Source organism: Schistocerca americana, chromosome 1 (genome assembly GCF_021461395.2).
Source record: "Schistocerca americana isolate TAMUIC-IGC-003095 chromosome 1, iqSchAmer2.1, whole genome shotgun sequence".
In the NCBI taxonomy this organism is placed as follows: domain Eukaryota; kingdom Metazoa; phylum Arthropoda; class Insecta; order Orthoptera; family Acrididae; genus Schistocerca; species Schistocerca americana.
Window position 1 is genome coordinate 141,738,463 of NC_060119.1, and position 20,729 is coordinate 141,759,191.

Consider the following 20,729-nt stretch of genomic DNA (forward strand, 5'->3'; position numbering starts at 1 on the left):
CAAAGAAATGTGATACAGAAGTACTAAGGAATGAAGAGATATGCTTGAAGCTTTCTGAGGGTCTAGAAGATACGGTGATAATGAACACAGTTCAGTTGAAGAGGAAGAAACATGTCTAAGAAGAGCAATCACACAGATTGGAAAGAACAACATACGTACAAGGAAGGTACCTGTGAAGAAACCATGAGTAACAGAAGAAATTCTTCAGTTGTTGAATGAAAGAAGGGAGTACAAAAATGTTCAGGGAAATTCAGGAATACAGAAATACAAGTCACTTAGGAATGAAACAAATAGGAATTATAAAGAAGCCAAGGCAAAATGTGAACAAACAAAAAAAGAAATGACTGTCAAATGAACTGACTCAGCATATAGAAAAAAGTAAAAACAATGTTTCAGTGAAATTAAAAAGCAAGGGTGGTAGCATCAAGGGTAACATGGGAATTCCACTATTAAATGCAGAGGAGAGGGTAGATAGGTGCAAAGAGTACATTAAAGGCCTCTGTAAGGGTGATAACTTGTCTGATGACTTGATCAAAGAAAAACAATTTAAAAGAGCTTTGGATGACTCAAGATCAAGTAATGCAGAAATTCTAAAATCACTGAGGAGATGTGACAACAAAATGGCTATTCATGTTGGTGTGTAGAATGCATGAGACTGATAACATACCGTCAGACTTTTGGGAAAACATCATCCTCACAATTCCTAAGACAGCTGGTGCATTGACTAATATCTGGTCTGAGCGCCTTCACTTATGCGTGCCGCCAATTACACTGACACGGCTGCATTTCCTGCAGCCACCACACCAGCTAGAGGGTGCTGCCACGAATGATTATGCTGCTGTCAATGAGATACAAGCATCCCTCTCTGGAGCTCCAGCAGCAGGTATATTTAAGTTCGAACATTCATACATTGGCCAAATTTTGTGCGTTTGCCATTTGAAAAACATTTACAAACTTTCATAGTGGTCATGCTTGACATCTTCTGAGCAGACACTATACTGAAGAGTGACAGATTTATAAATCTTTTGTATGATTATATACCTCTACGTTCAAATCTACTGTTAGGAACTGACATTGCAACTTCAGCAAAAAAGTTATACATTATTTTTACTGAGCCCCAAACCCAGACCTATGAGCTCATAATTGCAAAATTAGATTAATTTTTTGAGAGTCAAACACACATTACCACTGCATGGTATAAATTTTTATGCAAGCAGCATCATAGTGACAGTCCTCAAAAGAATGGATTGCGCAACTGCAGGGCATATACAGACTCTAAATTCAATGGTGTCTGTGGCGCAACTTATCAGGATGAACTGCTTCACAATGCTATTATTCAGAATGTATCAGATCAGAGATTGGGGACCGAAATTCTAAAGCATTGCAACCCCAGCCTCAATGAAGTGCTTAAATTTATTGATGCACGTCAAGTTCAAGATTTAGCTGAGCAAGATTTCTGTCTACAAGTTATCACTTCACTTGAGACAAAAAGACTGTGCCAGAGCTTTAGCTCCGGCCCTAGCACTCGCCAGTCAGTATCGCATAAACAAGGCCAGACAAACTACATACAACATTCACCATGCTGGCACAATGCTAATTGCACTGCCCCAGCTCCACACAAAGCGAATTCACGTTGAAATGTTATGTCACCCATGACTGGAAGAATTGCTTCTACAGACAGTTGGATATACAATTTTTGTCATTGCACGGGATATACAAAACCAGTCTGCCTCTCTTTCACACAGGAATAATGCAAAGCAGGAATGGATGGTTTGATTCTGTGCCTCATCCTGCTCAAAAATCAGACAAGTGAAGATGCAGAAAACACACACGCTTCCAAAAGGCCTTCCCAATCTTGAACATCAAGAAAGTGCTCTAGTGCGCAAGTGGAAACAGAGAACTGTTTTCCATCTGTATTCAGAGAACACACCAGAAACTGTGGATTACTTTGCAAATTTGTAACCAGTTAGTACCTTTTTAACTGGATACTGGAGCTTCTGTCACATTGCTTACAGAGACATATGGGGAGAGGGGGAGGGGTTGAGGGGAGGGGGGGGGGGGGGGAAGGCCAACCACCTTTGCAAACATAAAGTCTACATCTCACTGACAACATTTCAGTGCTTGGAATGTATCGCTTACCTGCAAAATACAAACACACGACTAAGAAATTCCCTTTCATTGTAGTCCGCTCATGCATGAGCCCAATTATTTTCAGGACGGATGCGTTTGATTCCTTCGAAAGAGACATAAAGGACAATGTGCATGCTATTGACACTAAAGTTTCCCATGCCGCAATTTAACAACTCTGTGACAATTATCAAAATTTGTCCAATAGTACTCTAGAATATGCAAAAGATTTTCACGCTCACATTACACTGAAAGCTAATGCGCAACCCAAATTTTGCTGCACATGCTTTGTGGCGCATGTATTACACGACAACATGGTTTCATTCATAAGCCAAATGGGCCCCTCTTTGTGTGGATTTCAGACACATGGTAAATTCACAGTCAGTCATTGATTCCTACCCACTCCCACGTATAGAGGAAATTTTGGATTGCCTAACAGGAGGACAGTTCTTCTCAAAAACTGAACTTGCAGAAGCCTATCTTCAATTACCACTGGAAAAGAGATAAAGAAAGTTTTTGTTGTGAATTCTCATTTCGGCTTGTTTCAATATCAACACCTACCTTTTGGAAGTACTTCCATGCTTGCGTTGTTTCAAAAATTTCTCGAGCAAGTAATGTCCAAAGTGCCTTCTTATTTTAATTATCTTGACAACATAATTGTCACACACAGGACTGCAGTTTCAAGCAACTGAAACCAGTGTGGTTTCAGTTACCTGAGACTGCAGTCATGTGTGTGTGTGTGTGTGTGTGTGTGTGTGTGTGTGCGTGTGTGTGTGTGTGTGTGTTGTTGACGAAGGCCTTACTGGCCGAAAGCTTTAATTGTGAAAGTCTTTTTGCTGTGCCTATCTCCGCTACATGGTGAATAGCAACGCAACTTCGAAAAAACATTAAAAAGTAATTGGTTGCGGGTCTCACACAAATTACTGTATTTACTCGAATCTAAGCCGCACTTTTTTTCCAGTTTTTGTAATCCAAAAAACAGACTGCGGCTTAGAATCGAGTGCAAAACAAGCGGAAATTCTGAAAAATGTTGGTGGGTGCCGCCACAACTAACTTATGCCGTCGAATATATGTAGCGCTACACAGGCATGCTTTGTAGGCACAAAGATAAATACTGGCACCAAATCCTCTGCGTCAGTAAATAAATTAAAAAATGGTGGAAGACGAGCTTTTTTTCTCCTCCCCGAGTTTCGACCACTGCATTTTCATACATTATCCAACGAAGAAAATACAAATTTCGTATTGTTCATCTTCGAATGTAGCAGCACTTCAATGTACAACGAAAATCCGACTGGCAAGACTGTTTGGGATGTTTGTCAACATGGCCATCTCTACGTTCTGAATTTTTTGCTACCTGTGAGAAGAGATGGTTGCTACTAGGAACTTCTATGAATTGTGAATCACATGCAGTACTCTCTTCACCATAAGAATAATACGAATATAAACATTTTGCCATGTATTGTTATGTGTTTGCTTATTGTTATGTGTTTGCTGCTATCTCATTTAAATCCTGTCTGCCTAATAAACTACGAAACTAGAGTGAGACAACAGCAAACGCGGAAGAATGTACATATCATGCAATGTTTATATTCGTATTATTCTTATGCCTAATAGTGATACAGTCAGAAATGAAGCACTGCAATTGACTAGATTTTTAAATCTAAGATGACTCTAATTTCTGTGCGGAATGTAATGTACTAAAGAGGCGCCTGTAAAGGTTTTCAACCGGAGAAAAATTTTCAGTAAACTCTTGTTCAGAACATCTTCTATCATACGCAGTGTATTATTCGGTTCTTGTTGATCATTATCAAAGAAAGTAACAACAAATTGCAGTCTCTTGCCATTGTTTCACTAAGGAGACGATTCCTCTTTTTTTTTTTTTTTTTTTTTTTTTAATTGTAAGCGGTGGTAGTGCCCACAAAAGCAAGCCATGCCGCTAGCCGCGACAGGCTGTAAACATGCACTATCAGAAAGCGATTAACAATGCATGACACAGTACAGTAATGCATTTTCAGCTTAGAGTGACGTAAACACCTATAACAAAGAAAACAGCGCTTATCAGATAAAAGAAAAGTATGCAATCAATTCAAACCAGACGAAGCACGTGAAAAAGGAAAGGTACTCGTACAAATACGGATGGAGCACCTGACGCATAGCAATGGCTACCTGGTAAAGCTTAACTGCTAAGGTTACGACTCGAACCAAACTACTGTAGCTGTATCGTCATTCATTCGACCTAAATTGTGTCTCATATTTCAATGGACCAACTTTGTTTCGATTTGGAGATGCGGCCTAAAACTTCTCTCCCCCCTTGAATTTCGAGTCTCAAATTTCAGGTGCGGCTTAGATTCGGGAAAATTTTTTTTCCTTGATTTTGAGTCTCATTTTTCAGGTACGGCTTAGATTCGAGTGCGGCTTAGATTCGAGTAAATACGGTATCCACTATCTAATCACAATCACAGAGTTCAGTGTACAGAATGCATTGCAATAAAGTCATTGTGAAAATGATTTAGGTAATTCTAAATTTAATTAGAAAATGTAACATGGCCTTCTCACTAGCCTTTTGTATTACTGGATGGAAACAATTCTTCAATGACAGCAGCAGTTGAATATCACCATAAATTTTGTTGAATTATTATTCATCTTCATCAGTGTCACTTTCCACTATAATATATGGCCAAGGTTTCTTCTTAGTTCTTTTTCGATAATATGTATAATCTGAAAATGGTAGAAATATGAATTTTATTTTCAACAGTAAATTTAACCTGAATTCATGTTAAAAAATAAAATAAATGAATAAAAATTTCAGAAGGAAATCATGAAGGAATTGCAGGGTGGCAAGAAGCAAGGAGGGACAGAGGGAGTGTGTATCCAATGATGCATGCTTATCTCTTGTGGCATGAAGGCCCACTGGAATGCAGCATTTGGAGCATCATACTCACAGTACACCATGATTTAATGTCCTGTGTTTTGTATGCTGATGGGAGGGAAGTCTTTGTTACTTCCCACTCTGCACTTATCATCTCTATATTGAAGCTGGTAAAGTGGTTACCAATGTACTACCTACCAAATTCTACATCTAACAATGGAAACTCCAGGTGGGAATATAAACAATGTGGAAAAGACGGATTGCTACCAACCATTTTAATTGTGCCTTTCCACAACTTAACGTGTCTTACTTACAGTAAATTCTACATCTACATACATAAGCTGCAAACAACTGTGAAGTGTGTGGGTTCAGGTACTTAGCACTATACCACATTTTAGGGTTTCTTCTTGTTCCATTCATGTATGGAGTGTGGAAAGAATGACTGTTTAAAAGTGTCAGCAGATGCTGTAATTAGCATAAAATTGTCTTCATGACTGCTGTATGAGTGATATATATGGGGATGAAAAATATATACAGAACCTTCAATTAATATTCGTACTTGAAATTCTGTAAGTAAACTTTCATGAGGTAGTTAATATCTTTGAGCATCTGTCAATTCACAGTTTTTAGCATTTCTGTGACACAATCCTGCGAGTCAAACAGAGTTGCCACCATTCGTGAAGCCCTTCTTGGTATCATTCAATTTCCCCTGTGAGTCCTATTTGGTGTAGATCCCACACACTTGAGCAATATTTTAAGGATGGGATGCACAAGTGATTTGTAAGAAGTCCTCTTTGTAGATTGACAGTACCTGCCCAGTACACTACCAATAAACTGAACTATGACAACTGCCTCACCCATGACTCAGCTTACATGACCAATCCACTTCATATCCCTGCAAATTGTTACACTCAGGTATTTCTACGAGTTAGCTGGTTACAATGGTGACTTGCTGCATTTTGCCAACTGCAGAATTTTACATTTTAGAACATTTGAAGCAAGAAGCCAATCTTCACACCACTTTGAAATATTATCAAGTTTTGCCCAATTATTTGTGCAGTTTTTGTTTTACATAGTACTTATTGTGGACAATGGCACCGTCCGCAAAAAGCTAGGAAATCCTCTGTCTAGTCACAAATTTCATTTGAAACCTCATATGTTCATACTTAAGTTAATAAATGTAAGTGTAGAACTGAGTTAAATGCCTTTCCAGAAGTCAAGAAATACTGTAACCACCTGATTACCTTGATCCATGGTTTTAGGATGTCAATCACTCTGTTTGAGACATGTCATTATGCTTCAGTTCAGAGACATTCTAGGATTCTACAAGTGAGATGCCACTGAAACTGGACATTAGTTTTGTAAATCACTCCTGTTACCATTCTTGTAGATGAATGTGTCCAATTTTTTTTCTAATCTCTAGGTGCACGTTTTTATTCGAGGAATCTACAGTACCTTATGTAAAGGTTAAAATGGAAGTTGACTCAGCTGCAAATTTGGTTCAGAATAAGACAGGGATACCACTGAGTCCTGCAGCCTTGTTTAATTTTAGCTACTACTCTCACTGATGCCTCCCATCTTTGTCTACCCTTCTTCATAATACATATTTATAATGCTCTCTGCACTTTGAGATGGACTGTCAATTCCTTCTTCCCCCCTTCCAGAGATTGCCATAACTCAATCTGCAAATTTTGTCTGTGGGGAAATTAAGACTTCTTAAGTGAAGAGAATCAGTTAATATTTAAAAATAATATTTTAATGCAGACATTTGTGCTTTTGAATAATTGTTTAATGAACACTGGATCTTGCCTGGTTGAAAGTAAATAAACTGAAGAATGTTGTAGATGCAGATGAAGAAAAAATGTTGCTGAGTTTGAAACATCAATGTAGTGTGGATACAAGCATACAGGTTCCGTGATCATTTAGTCACTTGATCAGGCAAGTTGAGCATGGTCATCAACCATTTAGTCACTTGATCAGGCAAGTTGAGCATGGTCATCAACCATAAAATAAAAGCAACAACATACGTGTATTTCCATACACTGTAACATTGTTTCAACAGCACATTTGCTGTAATTAACAAGTGAAGTGGGATTATAAACAAATTGTATCAGAAATAAATTTGGTGAAACAGTTAGAGAGAACATGCTACCATTGTCATTAAAATTGAACAGTCTCATTTTACTGTTTTCTTTCTAAAGTAAAAGGACAGAAAGTAGCCGTGCAATGCTTGCCCCCACCTACTTTAAAAGTACCTACTTTGATTCAAACTTATCGGCTAACTAGTTATCACGTTGTGCTAGAGGAGATTAGGTAATCAAAGTAAAAGCTGTGATAAATACCATTTAAGAGGAGTGATGTGTATACCTATGTCTTCTCGTCAATGAATAATACTTGTAAATGGAAACTGTAAAATAAAGTATCGCAGGTAACAGTACAGATATTGTGCGGAAATTTTTTTTTATTTTTTTTTATTTGTGGTGAGACACGCTGAGGGAAGGCTCATGTCTTCGGGATGGGATGGCAATTGCAGGAACTTTGCGAAATTAAGTACTGTTTGGACACAAATACAGAAGTTCCTGCGATCACAATCCTACTTTGACAGGGCACAGAAGTCTACAAAGAGATAAATGATATGTCCTTTTAATATTCATTCTGTGTTGAGAATCCTTGGTAGAATTATGACTGTCAGAAGCTATTGATGTGATCAGTTCAATGTTGTACTTGTTTAATGTCAGTATATGGTTTATTAATATGTTATTTATAAGAAGTTAGAATTGTGGTAATGCATTTCTTAATAGCAATAACACCACAGTTGGAGGAGGAGTCTGCCAAGTCTTTCATAAGATCACAGCCAAGAATACATAGAAGTAATGAAGAAACTGCATTAAACCATGCTACATCCAATGGAACGCCTCCAAGTAACAAGGCAGGAAATATGTAATTTATGCAGGAGAGTGAAAGTGTAGATTTGCAAAGGAGATAAGTCAGTGAAGAACTGAAACTGCAAAATTTCAATTGTCAAAGAAAGAAAAATTATACAGTTGGATGTCTGAAAGAGGTACACTTGGGAAAAGATTTGAAAGAATGCAAATGGACGTAACTTTTCATGCTGGAGAGATTGTTATCATAGTATTTTAAAAGGAAGATTCAGTGGAAGGAAGTTGTTTTTCTCTCTGTGATAGGATGTGTAAGACAAATAGCAGTCTTTAAGTGAGAGAAGTGATCAAATGGGAGCCTTCAACTGCAGGCTATCTATATTTGTTCAGCGAACAAGACCTGAATGCTGCTTAGCTTAATCCAACCATTATGAGGTATGAAGTCAATTAACAGGATTTCGTTGCAGTGCACTTAAAGTTCTCAAAATTTTAGGTAAGGGAAGCAGCTCTGAGAATGAAAGTAAATATAATAAATATTGAAAGCAGACACTGAGTAACAAATGGTCTTCAATGATGATACTGAGTCCACATGAACTTCATCCAACTCTGTCTAGACTTGTGTGGCAGTCCAGTCATTGACACAAAAAGGTTTAATAATAGTACGAAACTTTGTTTTCTCCATTTTCAGTTGCAGTTGACACATTGACCAATTCAGATGGCTGTCAACAATGAATTCTATGCTGTAAATTGTTGAAATTCTTTATATGATCCTTGGAATAATCAAGCTTATGAATCACGAAGGTGCAACAAAAATGTTCCATTCTTTCATCAAACCATCCTTGTATATTACAGGAATTTAATTCTGATACCCAAGTTTATTGCAGAAGGGCACTTGAATGGAAACTTCGCATTTACACATTTACAGAGTGTAAATACCAGGCTTCCTCATTTCTAAGTGTCATGAATCTAAGATACTTATTATTAGACATAATTTTTTTAAGTTTAAAGTGAAAGTTATTACCTTGAGACATTAACAGTTTAGAGTGTTGTGAGTGAGAACTATTTGTAACTGTATCAGTTTTCACACTGGAATTTGGTCCATCCAGTCCATTATGTATGCGCTCTCCTGGCACTGAGTGCAATAACTTATCTTCACATCCATTTCTGTGACCTGTGAAGAAGCATGCTTTTAGTAAAAACAAATCGTACCAAATGAAACTAAACAAATACTGTGTAACAGCTGCTGCTCTTGTTATTACACTACTCCATCTTCCTCTTCATCCCTGACAGCTACTGCAACCTACGTCCATCTGAACCTAGTTCCTAAAGACAAGCCTTGATCTCCGTCTACAACTTTTTACTCCCTGCACTTTCCTCCATAAGCAAACTGATGATTCCTTTATGCCTTCTTTTTGCCAAGTTGTGCCACATTTTTTCCCCCAATGTGATTCAAAAACTCCCCATTAGTTATTTGATCTGCTCATCTAATCTTCAGCTTTCTTCTGTGGCACCACATTACAAAAGCTTTTCTCTTCTTGTCTGAACTGCTCATTGTCCATTTTCACTTTCGTGCGCAGCAAAATTTCAAACATATAATATATATAATTTCTGAATACCTAAATTTATATTAGTTGCTAACAAATTTCTCTTTTCCAGATTTGCTTTTCATACCAGACCGAGCATACATCTTATACCCTTTCTGCTTTGGCCATCAATAGTTACTTGCTGCCCAAATGGCAAAATACATCAACTAATTTTAGTGCTTGATTTCCTAATCTAATTAGTTCAGCTTCATCTAATTTAATTCAACTTCATTCCATTCCATTATAGCTGTTTTATTTTTGTTGATATTTTTCTTATAATCTCTTCTCAAGATACAACACATTCCCTTTGCACAGACTGAATAACATCAAAGATAAGATACAACTATGTTCCACTCCCTTCTCAACTACTGCTTCTCTTTAATGTCCTTTGACTCTTATAATTATGATCTGGTTTCTGTACAAGTTATAGATAACATTTCACTCCCTGTATCTTATCCCTGTTGCGTTCAGAATTTCAAAGAGTGTATTCCATTCAACACAATCAAAAGTTTTCTCTAAATTTAAAAATGCTATAGGCATAGGTTTGCCTTTCTTTAACCTACATTCTACGATAACTCATGTTCCTACAGTTTTCCGGAACCCAAACTGATCTTTCCTGAGTTCAGCTTCTACCAGTTTTTCCATTCTTCTGTAAATTTCAGTATTTTACAAGCATAACTTATTAAACTGATATTTTGGTAACACACACACACACCTGTCAGCACCTACCTTCTTTGGATCTGGAATTGTTAAATTTTCTTGACGTCCAAGGGCATTTCACCTGCCTCACATCTCTTGTAGACCAGATGGAATTATTCTGTCACATCTGGGTCTTCCAAGGGTTTCAATAATGTTGAGGGAAGTTGTCTACTCCAGGGGTCTCGCTCCTGCTTAGATCCGTCAATTCTCTTTCAAAGTTTTCTCACACTATTGTATCTCCCAACCCTATCTTCATCTATTTCCTCCTTCCTTTCTATAATACTGCCTTCAATTTAACTTATCTTCTTGAGCCCTTCTACATGCTCCTTACACCTTTCAGATATCACTTCTTTGCCGAATACCAGTTGCCATGTGAGCTCTTGATATTCACACAGTTGGATCACTTTTCTCCGAAGGTGCCTCTAATTTTCCTATAGCCAGAATATATTTTTTTCATAGTTATGCATGCTTGTATATCCATACATTTCTCATCTAGCCATTCCTGCTTTGCTATTTTGAACTTTATGTTACTGTAATTTTTTAGAAGTCTGTATTCCTTTTATGCCTGATTCCTCTGCTGGATTTAAGTGCAGTATCTACTGCGTTACACATCCTTGCATATAGGTCATACTTGAATCACTGTTTTTCAAACAATGGATCTCCTATGCATCTTAAGCTTGAAAGTAAATGTATCTTCGATTGAATCAGACACTAATAATGAAAACACTGCTGCTGAACTTCAAACATCAGAATATAAAAGGCATCATACTCAGTAAAGCAATGCAGACGTTTTCTCTCAACTATATCCACTGTTTGTCTTCCAACCAGGAAATTTAATTGTGATACTCAAATTTAATTTATCATATTAAAGGCAAAGCACTTGAGATAGAACCTTCACATTTACAAGTTTAATGTGCATAAATACTGGATGGTTATAATTAAAATGCAGCTACTCACAGAGGTCCAGTGTGGGGTGTAATTATCATATGGCAGTGGAACTTGGTATATGCTGTAATGCGTTAAGGCAAAACCAATTTACAATGGGAAAATTTTGGCCACCAGGTGCAAATCTGGCACTGTGAATGCAAGAAAGACATACATATACGTTCCCATATGTTCCCACATGAAATGGATTAGGAACGGGAAGTGGGCAGAAAATGTTAAATAAGTGAGAAAGGCATAATATTGGTATTTTATTACTCACTGTTGCTTGCACAATTTGTTCAATATGAGAAATATGAGCACGGAGACACTGACGAGATGCTGCATCTGTAAAATAACATGTTCAACAGTTGATTGCAGCAGTCCAAGAGGAATCTGAGCAGCATGTTCCTATATACTGGCCTTCAGATCAGTTAGAGACCGAACATGTCCCTGGTAAACAGGTTCTGTTACATATCCTCAGAGCCAAAATTCACATGGGTTTACATCATGTGATCTTGTAGGCCATGCATTTGGAAAATCTCTAGAGGTAACACATTCATAGAAGGTTGTATTCAACAGATCTTTCACTGGGTAAACAACATGAGATGTTGCCCCATCTTGCATAAAAACAGTGGTTTCACACAGCTGTGCTCTTCCAAAGCAGGAATCACATGCTGTACAAGGAGGTTTCGATTATGTGCAGATGTCACAGTACTGCATCTGACAGGCCCTCTGGGTGTACTCTTTTCAAAGAAGAAAGAACTGAGAATAAAGGTGTTTGTGAATCCACACCACATAGTCACAAACAGTGAGCGCAATTGCTCTTCCAGCACAGCATGTGGAATAACAGTACCTGAAATTTGGCAGTTCTGCATATCACAGCATCCCCTTATGTAAAATGTGCCTCGCCACTCCATAGAATATTGCCCAGCCGCATTTCATCAACCTGGATCCATGCCAGGCATCGAAGAACAAATTCGGAACATTGCAGTGGATCATAAAGTTTCAGATGCTGCACCATCGATCTTGTATGGGTACTGTTGTAAAACAGACCATAAAATTTTCCATACTGTTGACCATGGGATGGACAATTCTCATGACACTGCACCAGCAATAACACTATCCAAGCACATGTTACTTAGTCAGTTGAAACAACAGCAAAAGTCAACAACTTCCACTGGTATAGGACGTTTTCCTCTTCCATGTGCTACATGAAAGTCACCTGTGTTTCTAAATTTCATTATCATATTCTTTTAATGAAATTGGCCATCTCCTCTGATCTTTCAGTCAGAAATACTCTCTCAATGAAGCCCTGTAATCACTGGCATTCACATGAAACAGTTCCACTAACAGTGCACGGTCTCTTTACATGATAGCCATTCTCTTCACCCACGTTATGATTTGTCAAATGACACTGCAGATGTCATACTGTGATGCAAACTGTACAGCACCAGATTTAGACCTGGTGGCCACAACTGGAACTAAGGTTTCTTCCCAGTGTAATCAGTTCTACAATAATGTATTAGCATATGTACTAAGTTTCGCTGCTATACGATAATTACAGCCCACACTAGACATCTGTGAGTAGCTGCACATTAATTATAGCCACCTGGTACCAGGCTGTTCAGTTTCTGTCATGAATCATAAACACTTGTTATCATATACAATTTTTGTTTAGTTTAAAGTGTCAATTTTTAGTCAGATACTTTGACAGCTTTGAGCTTTGTGAATGAGATTTATTTGCAGCCACATCAGTTTTCACACTAGAATTTGGTCCAACTAGTCTACTACGCATGCACTCTCCTGGCACTACCGGCAGTACCTTATATTCACATCAATTTCTGTGATCTGCAAAGAAGCATGAACAAAATATTTCATTATTAGCATATTGTAAGAAACGAAACCAAACAAATAAAACAACAGTTGTTGTTGTTGTTGTTGTTACACTACTATATCCTGTGTAAGCCTCATCTCTCCATAGCTACTACAACCGAAATCCATTTGACCCTGGTTTCTAGAGTGAAGCCTTGGTCTCCTTCTACAGTAACTACTACACTTCCCTCCCCCCATAGCCAAACTGAGACTGCTTGTGCCTTAGAATGAGTTCTATTAATCAATCACTTGTTTTGTGAATTTTTGTCACATATTTGTTTTTTTCACCAGTGTGATCCACAACCTCCCGGTAGGTAACTTGATCTGCCCATCTAGTCTTCAGTGTTCTTCCGTAGTACCAGATTTCAAACAACATTCTAGACATATACCTTCGGAATAAGGATTCTTGAACTTCTCAATGTGTAATTTAACATAAAATATTTCACAGGAAAACAGCCAGACATTAGTGGACAATGGGTGTGATATATAGCCAAGCAACCATGTTGTCATCATCTACTGTGCTGATGAACTGACTGCCTGGAAGGCGTTTCAGGGCTTTTATCTCCTCCTCATCCCTCCAACCTGCCACTACAGCATAATTCACACCCCGGAGTAGGTGCACAGCACGTAACCAAGTATTGCCCCCAACCCCACCGCCACACTCAGTCTGCCATCAGCACCCGGGGACTACCACTGGTGGCATCTTCACTGTTGCTGCAACAGCCCTAAGAGTCATATTTGTGGTGTGATATATCCTTCTTCTTCTTCTTCTTCTTCTTAATCAGACTAAGTGCAAGTTCCTAGCCATTACTATGAATGTAGCCACAATTGATCAGCTGTTCACTTATTCATATACTGTATCAATAGATTCAAAGAACTACACCGATTGCAGCAAAAGACAGGAGATGAAGACATGGCAGATCTCAAAGAATCTGGCTTGGGAGATGCAGTTGTTAAAAAGCTACAACAGAGAGCATAGATTTTACAACACTTGAATGACTTCCACACATTTAAAGAGGGATGGCTTTACACCCCAACTGAGAGCCACACTGATGTTCTAACTGACATACATTACGCGAATTTTCATCCGATACAGACTGAGAAAAAATACGTGTTGCATTACTTACTGCACACCCCTAGCACTTTTGTGACCTCTTCACAAGGCAATATACATTCCATTCAACATCTCTTCAAAATCCTTTTGCTGTCTATGACAGAATTATATTGTTACTGGCAAAATTCAAAGTTTTCATTTGTTCTTTCACTTCTTTGCTTAGTACTGCCTTGTCACAGGAGTTATTGATATTCACAAAGCTGGATCACTTTTCTCCAAAGATGCCTCTTGTTTTCCTATACACAAACTCTCTTTTTCCCCCAGTTATGCACGCCTCTACAGCCTTACATTACTCGTCAAGCCAATCCTACTTTGCTATTTTGCATTTCCTGTCTATCTCATTTTTTTAGAGGTCTATAATCACATCATTCAACTCCCTCGGCTGCATTTTTTTAAAAATTTTCTCCTTTAGTCAATTTAATTCAATGTCTACTGTGTTATACAACCTAACATATGGGCCATACTTGAATCACTGTTATCGTAGCAATGGTTCTCCTCTGCAACTTAAGCTTAAAAGTAAATGTATTATTGAATGAAACGGACAATAATAAAGAAAACATTGTTGCTGAACTTCAAATGCTAGTACAAGAATCTGGTGGATGCTTACAACAACATGAATGTGGCCGTACAGAAAGGCATCATACTCAGGAAGGCAACTAAGTCAGAACACATGAGACATCAATGCTTTCTCTCAACTACATCTGTAATTTGTAATCTAACAGGAATTTTAATTGTGATAAATTCAATTTATCATATTAAAGGTAGAGACCTGAGATACATTTACAAATTTGCAATGCATAAATACTAGGCTTTCCAAATTCTATGTGACATGAAACATATAAACCCTTATCAAACATAATTTATGTGAAGTTTGAAGTGTCAGTTATTACCCTGTGGCTTTGAAAGCTTACAGCTTTTTGAATCAGATTTATTTGTAGCTACATTAGTTTTCACTCTGGAATTTGGTCCATCCAATCCATTACGCATGCATTCCCCTGGCACTGAGGGCAGTACCTTATCTTCACATCCATTTCTATGATCTGAAAGAGGCATGAACAAAATATTTTAGTAAGAGCATATCAAACAATATGAAACTACACAAATGTAATAACTGTTCTTGTGCAAGCCTCTCCATTTCTCCTTCGCTACTGCAACCTACACCCATGTGAAACTCATTACTAGAGTCAAGCATTGTTCTACTTCTACAATTTTTACCCCTTACACTTTCCTCTATAATCAAATTGATGTTGTTCATTTAACTGATCACATCTTTTACTAAAGACATTCACAAATTATTTTTCCTCCAATTTGATTAAGTTCCTCTCGATTACTTACTCATTTTACCCAACTAATCTCCAGCATTCTTCTGTACTACCAGATTTCAACTACATTCTAGTCAAATACCTTACAAAATGTGATTCTTCAATGTCTCCCTGCGTAATTCATCATAAAATAGTTCACAGACAAACAAGCAGTCATGAGTGGACAATGGGCACAACATTTTACCAAGCAATCAGGTTGCTGTCGTGTAGCGTATTGATGAACTGACCGACTAAAAGCTGGGGACTAGCACTGGTGACACCTCCACTGTTTCTCTCCTGATTGTTATATTTGTTGTTTGCTATCTGCTTCCTCTTCTTAAACAGAACAAGTGCAGGTTCCCGGTGTTTACTAAGAATGTAGCCACTTACACAACTGATCAGCTGTTCACTTACACAAATTTCAATAGATTCAAAGAATTACACTGATTGCACCAAAAGACAGGAGATGAAGACACGGCAGATCTCAAAGAATCTGGCTTGTGAGATGCAGTTGTTAAAAACCTATGACAGAGAGCATAGATTTTACTAACACTTGAATGAGTTCCAAACATTCATAAAGAGGGATGGCTTTACACCCCAACTGAGAGCCACAATTATGTTCTAACTGACATACTTGCTAAATACCCTTAGGCTGGGAAATGTCCACATCCTATTTGCAACTTTGTGGATTTTGTTGGATGCCTTAACAACTTAGGGATTTTGACATACTTGTGAGCTTTGATGTTGATGCTCTTTTCAACAGAGTGCTTCTATAAGAATCCCTGGAACTTACTGGGCACAGATTTGACATACAGATTACCAATGTACAGCCATTTACTTTTTTGTAATATGGGTTTACAGCTTATACAAATTTTTTAAATGTCATCATCTTGTTTTCGGTTGTTAAAATGTTATTTGATGATTACAGTTTCCCCATTAAGCCATTTTCAAGCATAAGATTTTGACATGTTTCAAACAAAAACTGTTTTGTAAAAATCTTATGCTTTAAAATGGCTTAATCCAGAATTTGCAATAAAAAATTATAACCTCTGAAATCATGACAATGACATTTGAAAAACTTTACGTGTATGGCTTAATGTTGAAAGACTTTCTTTTCGACAGCGGTTACTACAAAGAGAAAGAAGGAGTAGCCATGGGGAGTCCACCCTTACTGATTGTTGCCAAAGTGTATATGGAACATTTGGAGAAGCAAGCCCTGGCATCAGCCCAATGAAAACCATCAAATTTCTTACCAGTATTTTGATGTCACACTCATCATACGGCCACATGGAAGACATAAGCTGAATGCTTTCCTCATACATCTCAATTCCATACACCAATTTTATCATGGAAGTCAAGGTGTTCCACTTTCTGGATGTATTCGTAAAAATAAGAGCAATAGGTATTTTGCATCACAGTGTGTACCTTAAGAAAACACACACCAACCTTTGCTTACACACAGACAGCTGGCACCAATGGGCATGGGAGAACAGGGTTCTCAAAACATTTTTGCATATGGCTTGCATCCTCTCCAACAATGAGAGTTTCAATCAATAAGTAAAACACCTGTGGACAGTGTTTGGTGGAAAGGCTACACAGAGAGGGAAATTAGGAGAATCCTATGTCCTAGTCAGTGGAAACAAAGAAGACCCTCAGGAGGATGCAGGCACTCTGTTTATTCCATTCTGTGGAATATTATCTACAAATATAGGATGCAATCTACACAAACTTCAAGTGAAGACCATTTTTCACCTTCCAGATAAACCGGGGTACTGCTTGGTAGTGTCAAGGAATGACGGACACAAAAAATCCAGGAACTATAAAAGTCCCATGCCAGTGTGGCACAATGAACAAAGGTCATACAGTGCATATTGTCTTAGATCACTATTGTGACCAATGGCATACCACGGTGCAACAGCCTAACATGTCGGCACTTGCAGAAGACTGACTACTGAAATTAAATGGAATGGATTATGACCATCTAAGGTTTAACTTCTGGAACTGTGTAATTATAGAAACTATCAAGAGTCGAACCAGACAACAGATGACCAATATTGATAGTGGCTACATTCTTAGTAAGGCTGGGAACCTGTACACAATCTGGTTAAGAAAGGGAAGGAGATATCCCACAACAAACTGATTTCAAAAACAGGTGGATCAAGAGTGGAGATTCTCCCAAAACATACCCCTGTGTGCAAACCACGGAATAAGTGTGGTAAGAGGGAACGGGATGAGGAGATTACTAATTATGTCAAGTGCCAAGTTGGAGGATGAGGCGGGAATGAGAGGGGGGGGGGGGGGGATGAAGACCTGTGCCAGCTTGAAGGCAATCAATTCATCAACACACCTCAATGGCAACGAGGTTACTTGCTGAAATATTGTGCCTGCTGTACAATGACTTCTCGCCATTCACCTGTAAACTATATTAGATATTAAGAAATCCCTCTTTTTCAGAAGTGCTTTTTGTTCTAGGGCCAGGTTGCCTTCTACATCACCTTTACTTTGGCCATCACTGATTATCTTGCTGGCCAAGTAGCACAATTCATCAACTACTTGTAGTATCTCATTACATAAGCAAATTCTATCAGTAACACATGATTTAATTCAACTACATTCCATTACCCTCGTTTTACAAGGGGGCATTCAATGAGTAGTGTAACACATTTTTTCCCCCATGAATGGTTTTATGTGGGATTCCAATTCGCCATTTTAGTCCCCACTCTTTTGCATAGAAACCATATTTTGTAACGTAATCCCCGTTCAGTGTGACAGCCTTATGCCACCTTGTTGGGAGGGCCTGTGTGCTTGCATGGTACCACCCTACTTGTAAACATTGGGGCCAAAGTTTTGCTGCATCAATAACCTCCTCATCATCCACATACTGCTTTCTGCAGAGTGTATCCTTTGATGCACAGATGGTCCTTCATTGCTCTATAACGTCTTCTGCTAGTTGGCAAGGAACCCAGCGAGCACACACCTTTACGTACCACAACTGGTGGACAAGTGTGTCAGCACTACCAAGACCGACATGCAGTTTAGCAGTGCGATGTTTGATTGTGATCCGTTAAACACCTCGAATGACTGTGTCTGCACATTCATACATTGTTGGAGTCACAGCTGTGTGCAGCAGGCCGGAAAGCGTGATATCAGATACATTATGTGATCAAAAGTATCCGGACACCCCCCCCCCCCCCCCCCCCCCCACACACACACACGTTTTTCATATTAGGTGCATTGTGCTGCCACCTACTGCCAGGTACTCCATATCAGTGACCTCAGTAGTCATTAGACATCGTGAGAGAGCCCAATGGGGAACTCTGCGGAACTCACAGACTTCGAACGTTGTCAGGTGATACGGTGTCACTTGTGTTGTACGTCCGTACACAAGATTTCCACACTCATGAACATCCATAGGTCCACTGTTTCCAATGTGATAGTGAAGTGGAAACATGAAGGGACATGTACATCACAAAAGCGTACAGGCCAACCTAGCGTGTTGACTGACAGAGACCGCTGACAGTCGAAGAGGGTCGTAATGTGTAATAGGCAGACATCTATCCAGACCATCACACAGGAATTCCAGACTGCATCAGTATCCACTGCAAGTACTATGACAGTTAGGCAGAAGGTGATAAAACTTTTATTTCATGGTCGTGCGGCTGCTCATAAGCCACACATCAAGCCATTAAATGCCAAACACGCCTCGCTTGGTGTAAGGAGCGTAAACACTGGACGATTTAACAGTGGAAAAACATTGTGTGGAGTGGCGAATCATGGTACACAATGTGGTGATCAGATGGCACAGTGTGAGTATGGCGATTGCCCGGTGAACGTCATCTGCCAGCGTATCTAGTGCCAACAGTAAAATTTGGAGGCGGTGGTGTTACAGAGTGGTAATGCTTTTCATGGAGATGGCTTGCACCCCTTGTTGTTTTGCATGGCACTGTCACAGAACAGGCCTACATTGATGTTTGAAGCACCTTCTTGCTTCCCATGTCGAAGAGCAGTTTGGCAATGGCACCTGCATCTTTCAACATGATCGAGCACCTGTTTATAAACCACGGGATGTGGCGAAGTGGTTACATGACAATAACATCCCTGTTATGGACCGGCCTGCACAGAGTCCTGACCTGAATCCTATGGAACACCTTTTTGATATTTTAGAACACTGACTTCGTGAAAGGCCTCACAGGGTGACATTGATACTTCTCTCAGCGCAGCACTCAATGAAGACTGGGCTGCCAACTCTAAAGAACGTACGCCTGCATGAGTGGAAGCCGTTATCAATGCCAAAGGTGGGCCAACACCATATTGAATTCCAGCATTACCGATGGACGGTGCCACGAACTTGTAAGTCATTTTCTGCCAGGTGTCTAGATACTTTTGATCATATAGTGTAGGTAAGCATGGCCTTGTAGCAATGATGACAGACACCTCACCCAATGACTCCTCATACATTTGTTAACTGATGGGTCTCTGTAGATATTCTGCAGGCACCTATGAATATCTGCAATGTTCTGGCTTTCTGCCAAATGAAACTCAATGATAACACACTGCTTTGAATGCACCTCTGTTACAGACACCATTTTGAGACAACATATAGCGCTGCCACAAACTATAGGGGTGGAAGCGGGAATATTCTACGATGACTCAAAACAAAATTCCGCGTATTTTCAACCGATACAGACTGAGAAAAAATATGTGTTGCGTTTCTTACTGAACACCCCTAGCGCTTTTGTGACCTCTTCTCAAGACAATATCCATTACATTCAATATCTCTTCAAACTCTTTTTGCTGTCTATGACAGAATTATATTGTCACTGCCAAACTTCAGAGTTTTTATTTGTTCTTTCACTTCTTTGCTTACTACTGCCTTGCCACGGGAGTTCTTGGTATTACACAAAGCTGGATCACTTTTCTCCAAAGATGCCTCTAGTTTTCCTATAGGTAGACTCTCATTTTCCCCCAGTTACACATGCCTCTACAGCCTTAGATGGCTCATCTAGCCATTGTCACTTTGCTATTTTTCACTGCCTGTCTACCTCCTTTTTCAGGGGTCTATAACCCCATTTTACAGCTCCCTCAGTTGCATTTTTAAAAATTTTCTCCTTTAGTCAATTTAATTCGATGTCTACTGTGTTATACAAGCTTACATATGGGCCATTCTTGAATCACTGTTATCGAAGCAATGGTTCTCCTCTGCATCTTAAGCTAGAAAGTAAATATATCATTGAATGAAATGGACAGATATAAAGAAAACATTGCTGCTGAACTTCAAATGTTAGTACAAGAATCTGGTGGATGATTACAACAACATGAATGTGGCCGTACAGAAAGGCATCATACTCAGGAAGGCAACTA

The 20,729-nt window shown here is 38.9% G+C and overlaps 1 protein-coding gene across 8 annotated transcripts in view; it reads right to left on the reverse strand.

The window, feature by feature from the left end:
• LOC124551057 overlaps positions 1 to 20,729 on the reverse strand; it is a 186,311-nt gene that overhangs the window by 16,724 nt on the left and 148,858 nt on the right. For all 8 annotated transcript variants that reach the window (XM_047125979.1, XM_047125947.1, XM_047125989.1 and 5 more), the window contains 3 exons: positions 14,958 to 15,107; positions 8,897 to 9,046; positions 4,688 to 4,845 (listed from right to left, as the gene is read on the reverse strand). In XM_047125979.1, the coding sequence (XP_046981935.1) occupies positions 4,763 to 4,845; positions 8,897 to 9,046; positions 14,958 to 15,107 (383 nt within the window). In that variant the 3' untranslated portion in view covers positions 4,688 to 4,762. The remainder of the gene's footprint in view (positions 1 to 4,687; positions 4,846 to 8,896; positions 9,047 to 14,957; positions 15,108 to 20,729) is intronic.